The sequence below is a fragment of the Charadrius vociferus genome, unplaced genomic scaffold (assembly GCF_000708025.1).
Source record: "Charadrius vociferus isolate BGI_N301 unplaced genomic scaffold, ASM70802v2 scaffold340, whole genome shotgun sequence".
Classification (NCBI taxonomy): domain Eukaryota; kingdom Metazoa; phylum Chordata; class Aves; order Charadriiformes; family Charadriidae; genus Charadrius; species Charadrius vociferus.
The window spans coordinates 110,450-118,783 of record NW_009646631.1 but is presented as its reverse complement, the minus strand read 5'-3'; the positions used below and the strand labels follow the sequence as shown (position 1 = coordinate 118,783).

Here is an 8,334-nt window from a genome sequence, read left to right as displayed (position 1 = left end):
GGTGCCCCGCCGAGGGGGATTGCCAGGGGGGCTCTGGGGGCCCTTCTTCGTAAAACTTCCCTCCTCCTCGGCTTGTGGTTCTCGAACGTTTATCTCGAAACTGCTTCTCTTTGCTTAACTGTTCAGGAAAAAGGGAAGAAGGACAAAGTTTTGCTCCTCACATGCTCTTGGGGTTAAGTAGACGTGTATGTAACCGTGCATGTAACCATGCTGTCACGGCAAGTTTCATCCATCCATCCAACTTTGTAGTAACGTAATGTTCATTGATTTTAATGAGGTTTTGACTGGAGAGAAAGAGAGTGTGATTGCCATATTCACCTTTTGCACTTCCGTGGTGCAAATGGAGTATATGTGAATGGACTATATCTATCTATTTGTAATGAAACATACAGAAATATCTGTATATTTCGCTTCTCTGCCCGAAACCTTAGTCTTTTGACAAATTACTTTTACTAGGGCGAAGCATGGGCAGTGCAAGAGGTTGGCTACTGTGTGGCTGTGAGCATTTAAGCTGGTGGGCAGCATGTGCTGACAACGGGCCTGCGGCTCGCTGGGACTCCAATTTTCTGGGGGTTTTGAGCCCTCCTCCCCGGTGTGGAGGGGCGGGTTGACCCGCTTGGGGGTATTCCAAAACAGAGCTGTAAACCTATCAATGTCGGCTGCTGCAGAAAAAAAAAATACAGTGCCGTTTAGAGTTATCGTTAAAAAATTAGGCATGGATGTGACACCGGTGTGTCACACCACACCAGGTTTTTAAAAGGCATAGTACTTTCCTCACTTCTGACGGCTTACTGAAGAATCACAGTGCTTACCTGGTTATAACTCGGAGAAAATGTTTGTGTTTGCCTCAGTACTGTTGTACTTCTGTTGTACTTCTGTTGTACTTCTGTTGTACTTCTGTTGTACTTCTGTTGTACTTCTGTTGTACTTCTGTTGTACTTCTGTTGTACTTCTGTTGTACTTCTGTTGTACTACTGTTGTACTTTTGCTATTTTTATTCGTACGTAAGTATTGCTTGCATATATAGGCTGAGGAGCAGGCTGAAGAATATAATTATTACACTCTAATAGGTCTTGTCGTCTCTTGTCCTGACATCTTAACTCACGCTTTTCATTTTCTTCTCTTTTCTCTTGGCCTTGTCCTTTTTCTTTCCTGATTACATTATCTACTTATATGACTTATTCACTTTATTCACCTCTCCCTTTGCATATGAGCACCTAATATAGTTCCTAGTGAAATCAGTGAAGCGAGTACCATTAATTTGAAGAACTGTACAACTGAGGTGATTGTCCTCTCCTCCTTCACACCTGTAGCTTTTCCTAGACTCCAAGTTTTGTGGGTTTTTTTTCTCTTGTGACTAACCACAAATGCCCTTGTGCCAAACAAACTGGCTGGGTTTTTTTGTCACATCCAGAAGATTTCTCTCTGTAAAAGGACCAAGGAATACTTTTCATGTTCCATTGCTATGAAGTAATATCATAGAGATAATAGTTGTCTCATAGAATAGCTTTTAAAGATCATCTCCAGGAGCAGCCTATTTAAATGCTGCTTGTTCTCCATGCAGGTTTCTCCCATGGAGCACTGGAGGAGCACACTGATAAAGGATTCTACTGAATGCAGTACTATAGCAGTTACAGTGGGGTAGTCTGAAACCTATTTCACACCAGGGTGATGAGGTTCCACTAAGAGGAAAGATATCTCAGTGATGTAACTTGACTCTGCTGGTGCTCAGAAATGCGTTTTGTGTCTGTCCCCCATTGCATTAGTGCTGAACTAGCACATACTAGATTCTGAACTGTGCTTGTTGAACTTGCAGAGAGTGTTAGGAAAAAGGTTGTGGGCTCAGCACTTGTCTTGGGAAGAGAAACTTTGCTAAGTGGTCATAAAACTGTTGTAGTAAAATGTGCAGAATGAGACCAGAACATTGTATTTGCATCTGATAGTATTTGTTACTTGAAATACGCAGCTGTGCTTGAGGTACACACTGTCAGCAAGCAGAGTCATGATGTTAGCTTGACTCACTCACATTGCACCTTCTACTTTGAGGATGTCAAGACTTGCCATGCTTTATGGACTCTGAATGCCAGCGACCTCTGAAGTGTTGTGCGTTATCATATTGTATTAGGATGCTCATCCTTATTTTACATCCAATGAACTTACCTCAGTTTAAGAAATTTTTTTTGCCACTTACACTGGAGGCGGGGGTGTAGACATTTTAAAGTATTAAATACTGCTGAGAGATCCCTCTTGCTGTCACAACAAAATATTATGTGTTGGGTAACACATGCTCTATTTTTGATGGGATCTGCTACATGCACCTTGAAGCAGAAAAGGACCTTCCTTTTGGCAGTTCCCTGTTTTGGGTTATATACAAATATAAAAAAAAGAAGAGCGTGAGCCTTAGGTCACCTTAGAATACACAGATATTGGAGCAGACATTAGCGGGACAGTAAGAGGCTATGTGGTAACAGGAGATCAAACAGTGTATTTAATAATGCAACATGTTTGCTCAGTATTGGGAGACGGTTACTCACGAAACAGCAGTCATGTTTTCTGTAACCAGACAGAGAAGCAATGGACCTGGCAGAGCAGAAGCAAAGGGTTAATATTGGTGAGCAAGTATATAATTGGGAAGTTTGGAAAACAAGGAGAAGTTAGCTATCAGTATGCATCATATAACGGCAAAAAATGACACTGTCTGTCAAACAGCATAGAATAACGTTTCCAAACCCAGCAATTTATCCAGAAAGCAGAGTGCTTTTGCATAATAACAGCTGTTAGGAAACTCTTGCTTTTGAAACTCTAAACAAATAAAAATAGTGTGTGCTATCGGAAGATTGGGTTCAAGCTGTAGTCATAGTGTTCTGAAGAAAATACAGTTTTCATTGTGAACTGCAAAATATTGTGCAAAAAGCGATATAGGATACATTCATATTTCATTCAGATTTATATAATAGAATAACTTCTGTTTTCTTTTTAAGGAAAGAAGGATTGTCCAAGTGTGGAAGATGTAAACAGGCCTTTTACTGCGATGTGGAATGTCAGGTATGGTAATGCAATTTGTGAGGATGCAGGGGGAAGGAGGGTGGGGGTTGCTGAACTCCATTTTTTGTTTGCGTGACATCGATAGTCTCTAATTGTAGCTATGGTTAATGGTAGTCCAGTCAGTTTCAGCATCCTACAGAGGCTGACCATGGAGTTGTGCATTGGACAATTACAGGATTTGGACATGGTCTGCATGAGTCTTTCAAGATCAGTAGCTCCAGGGCTTGGTACCACTGAGACTTTGATTAGAGCTGCCTGTCAGCCCACTAATTATGTCTTTATTACTTTCTTTAAGCACAAACCAGATAATTTAACATTAGCTTGCAAAACTGGTAAGACAGTCTGTGTCTAATGGAAAAATCAAATCACTAAATAGCTTTCTTAAGGGGTTTTTTTTGGTTCTTTTTGTTGGTTCTCTTTGTGTGGCCAAAGCTGACAGTAGCCATAACTGTTTGAAAACTACCATGCTTTCTCCTGAACTCACTCATTCTGACAACTTTTATTCTTTTTGTATACTTTGTTTTTTAAAAGCCCATGAAAATACCATAGAAGTGTACACTAAAGTAGAGCAATATGAAGACACTTGCATGCAGTTTTAATTCCATTTTTACTTTGAACTGGAATAAACACCTTTCAAAAAATAATTTTTGCCAGAACTAGTATCTAGCCTCTGTGGGCTGTCATCTTGGCGTTGAAGAATGATCCAGTTTATGTGGGAAAAGCTCAACTGGGTTGCTAGCTAAGTAGTGTAAGCTATGTAAGATCTGTGGTGCTGGGCACAGAGTATGGAACAGTGCTCATGAAGGATTTGAGTTACCAAAGGTCTGGCATGCAACTATGCGTTAGCAATAAATAATCCAAACTTTCTGCTACATGTTAGTCTGCTGTTGAGCATGAGGGTTGCATGCAAAGTATTCTCCATTGTCATTATCTGGATGGAGATGTTGCAGTTTGTGCTGTTCAGTTCCCAAGTACTTCGGAGATGGCTACCACTTTTATTTCAAGGATGTATCTTACTCTCCCGTTGCGCAAGTTGCAAAGTGAGCCTGGCCTCCCCTTAGTTTTTCTTTTGTTGCCTCCCCAGATTCCTGCTTTCCCACAGTGTCCTAGTCAATTGTGGGTGAATCAAATGGTCTGTTGGTTTTGAAGCACCAAGAGGACTCAAAATACTTAAATAAGTTCTTTACAAAATTTGCAATAGTTCACAGAATATTGAAAAACTGATAGCCAGCAGTTGCTGGGAAGAAAGAGAACGCTTACTACATGAGCATCCTTAAGGCTCTTGAGAGAAATCTGGGTGAATTTTAAAGACAGTGTAAAGAAGATCCATGATTCATTTACAAGAAATACTTATTTGTAAGAAATGTTTCCATATGACGTTATTTCTTAGGAAGCTTTTAACTAGATGAGGGAAGGAAATACTTGAACAAATAGTGCTTTTTATCTGAGGTCGTGAGTTTCTTCACTTACCATATAAAATTCACAATGGTTTATGAAGCAAGTAAGCATAATTTACTGAAATAGGAAAGCTCAGCGGTTTTGTGCCGGGAAAAATAGCAAGGAGATATCATGATGGAAGTAGTAGAACTTCTGCTGATCCATTGCCCTTTGCTTTTACCTCCAAGTCCCTTCTTCAGTCCCTCCCTCAGTGTCCTGACTTCTAGCTGGGACAAAGTTTATACTTTTATATTTAAGTACAAGGAGTTGTTTATTTTCTCTTTCCACTGCGTGAAGTCTTGTACATGTATTACTTTCTAAATTTGGGGGTTTGTTTTTTGTTTGGGGTTTGGGTTTTTTTTGGTGGTTAGAATACTCTTTCTCTAACGGGGCATATTCTAAGAATAAAAAGTGAACTGCTCAAACTGAGCGTCCTTAAGACTGCAGGAGGTGGTGCTCAGCAGCAGCCTGTCTTTCTGATAACTTCCTGAATTAAAGTCTCTTCTATATGTTGGTGTGTAGTATGATGCTTTACATATAAAGGCATTTTTTAGATGTTGTGATGTCTAGTCAATAGTGCGACAAGCACAGGTACTACTGGTGATATGCATATGGCTTTTGACTTCCTAGTTGATATAATGTTATCTTCCATGTTTTGGGCCATTCTGAGTCAGTCTGATGAAATTTACGAATGTTGCTGAGATTGAATTCTTTGACATTCTTTCAAAGTTACCTTCAAGCATAATATTCTCTAGAAACTGGTCTCCACTGACTGTACGTGATGCACAGATAATCTGCATTGCATCTTCATCCCTGTCTTGTTCAAAGGCACTTTTCAGCAGTTCAGCACTTCTTTGTCAAAGCCAAAAAGGACATCTGTGCCTTGATACTGAACTTGTAACACTGGGATGTACAGTAACTGTGTCCCTTTTGCCTCCATGGATGTGAGACTTCTTCATACAACACTGAGAAAAGGACAGGGCTATACTTGAGAATTGTGATGGCATTGTTTATTTGATTTTTATTTTAAGTTAATTTTCTCTGTAAATCCATGTTTTCTTTGCTCAGCTCAGCTAAAAATTACATGTACCCCACAAGGACACGGTATAATTTCGTATGTTGACTAGTACCTTGTTACTCAATATAATTCAGTTTGACAACTGTTTATCACATGAAGTATACTGTATGGGATCGAAAACCAAATTTTTTGAGCTTACTCTTTTCTTACTTTAAGACCTGCTATACCACAATTCATAGGCGCACTTTCTAGTGGTGGGGAGAGATGGATCAGGAGGAGACGAGAAAAGTGGCAAAGTGTGCAGCAGGAAACAAATTTTTTTGATGTGTTTTTCAGAATTATGGATTTTGTAAGTGCAGACATCTTCCTCTCTCTAGTGCATTTCTGTTGAATGAGATTTTTTTTCTCTTTCAGAATAGCATAGTTATTGAAAGTAAAGTTAGTGACACTGCATGTATTTCACACTCTGAGCCATATAGTATCCTTGTTTTGAGGTTCTTAAAATACTTTCCAGCCATCGTCCCTAGGGGTGTTCAACGCCAAGCTGGACGTGGCCTTGGGCAACCCGGTCTAGTGGGAAGTGTCCCTATCTATGGCAGGGGCGTTGGAACTCGATGATCTTCAAGGTCCTTTCCAACCTAAACCATTCTATGATTTAATGAATGAAGCCTCACAGCAGCCTTTGTGGCATTTCTGTTTTGGCAAATGGAGTATAGGTACACAAAGATACACGGACTTGCTGAAGATCCCCCAAGTAGTAAAAGCATGCATCTCCTGCCGTGTAGCCAGGTGTTTGATGCATTGACCAAGCCCTGCTTTGCAGTATAATTCCTTTGCCCTGGTCACTGGGAAAGGTGGTGTCACACTGTAGTGTGATGGACTGAGCCCAAAGGAAGACAAAGTCTTGCAGTGATACAGTGGCTGACTTGTTTAGGGCTCTCTCTATACGCACACATACGCACGCACACTGACCCTGGCACAATTCCTTTAGTGCTAACATGTCTTTTGCCTCTTTTGGTCTATTATTTTGCTTTCAAGATAGATAACCTTAAGTTTGACCTATAGTAAGCTGGATATTTGCATAGACGTAGATTCAGTCTCGGATGCGGGGCACGTGAGAGTGGAAGTTGTCTTCACTGCCTGTCCTTGCTGCCTTGAATGTTTTGTGGGTTGGTAAGACCTAGCCTGGGTTTGCTGTGTCTTTCTATTCCCAGCCCCTAATCCAGTTCTCCTTTAAAAAGGGTTTATGCTTTCCAGCTGATTCATACCGCTCTGCTCTCCACTATTGCCTCCTGGAAGCACAGGCCTGTTATTATAGTAGTGGCTTTCAGACCCCATCTGCAGCTGTTCAGGTCTTGACTTCTTAAATTATAATAATTTTAGTCAAACAGCAGGAGACCTGTGCTCATTTTTTCTCCTCAGAAATTAGCTGCTGAAACACTCTGCAGAGAAATGTTTTAAGAGGGTTACGTGGTTGCAATTGTGGAACTGGTGAACTTGAACCAGCTACTGGAGCTCCTCTTTCTGTTATTACACATAGCTATTATTTATCCCAGAGAGAGTGGAGATCAGCTAGACAAAGTGCAGAAGGAGATGTTTTTGTCATGACTTTCTGTATTTGAAATATATTTCAAATGAAATATTTACGGGTTTTTCTTAAAATGTCATGTTAAAGAGTGCTGTAGTTGGTATTTCTGGAGTAAGGGAAATGTATTTTTAACCAGCTAGTAAGCCTCAAAATGTATTTGTAGACCTGGAATTAGCATCAAGCAGATGTGTTTTAAATGGGATCTTGTAGAAATTGCCCACTCCTCTTTGGTGAGCCATAGAAAAAATGTGAAATTCTTGCTGTAATGGTTCTGCACAAGAGGAATCTGACACTGCAAGACCCTGCTTAAGATTGCCTGTCCCCCTATTCAAAAACTTTCTCCATGTAATTTTCTGTGATAAATGTCTCCTGTGAACCTTTTGAACATTAACCTATGGAAGTCAGGTACCCTCTGTGGCCCAGCATTTGGTAAATGATAGTAGGGAAGGATGTCTGTGAAAGTCTTACAGTCCTTCACCAAGCAGTGAAGGTATCGGAGAACTTTACTGGATAATATCAGACATCAGAAGTTGCCTCATTGGAATTCGATTAAAGAATTGGATGCCATTTGACCATAACTGGGCCTTAAGTGTTTGAAGAAGTGGGCTTAACCACTGCACTGGCTTGCCATGCGTTTCTTTCTGGTACTTGTGTGTGTTTCTTTTCCATCAAGTGAAATACAACAGAAATTTTACATCCTATTGAAAAAGTCCATGTGAGGAAGGAGGTAAGAGAATATTTGTTTGGACTTGAGTCTTTTTTTTTTGAGTATTTCATTTTGTAATTTGTTGGGATTTTTTTATGCTAAGCTATATGGCAGTGTTCTGGGAATTAATCCAGGGGTCCTGGACGGTGGAATAGTTTTGAAGAACTTGGTGGAGAAGATTGTTTCCATGCTTTGATGTAAAAAGCATAAGCTTTAAAGAACTTCCCTTCCAAAAATGTTGTCACTCAGTCCTAAATGAAGGGAAAAATACTGTGGATGTGATGAAAATAGGAAGAAAATATCATTAATTTAGCATTAGGGATTCAACTAGAACAATGCTACCTGTTATAATTCAAACTACTTAGAGAAAAATGTGGAAAAGCATGCAAAATACAGTCCTGCTGTGATCTTAGGGAAAGCTGCTGTCACAGTATTTCCATCCCAGGTATTACTCAGTCATCAGTACTCTGTCTTCTTGTGGTGTTTCAGGCTTTTATCTCATTTTGCACAATTCAGCCATATCTTGTCCCTTTAACCTCC

The 8,334-nt window shown here is 40.1% G+C and overlaps 1 protein-coding gene across 1 annotated transcript in view; it reads left to right on the top strand.

The window, feature by feature from the left end:
• SMYD2 (SET and MYND domain containing 2) overlaps positions 1-8,334 on the top strand; it is a 69,393-nt gene that overhangs the window by 40,131 nt on the left and 20,928 nt on the right. Inside the window, exon 2 of the mRNA XM_009888517.1 lies at positions 2,945-3,045. Within this exon, the coding sequence (XP_009886819.1) occupies positions 2,945-3,045 (101 nt within the window). The remainder of the gene's footprint in view (positions 1-2,944; positions 3,046-8,334) is intronic.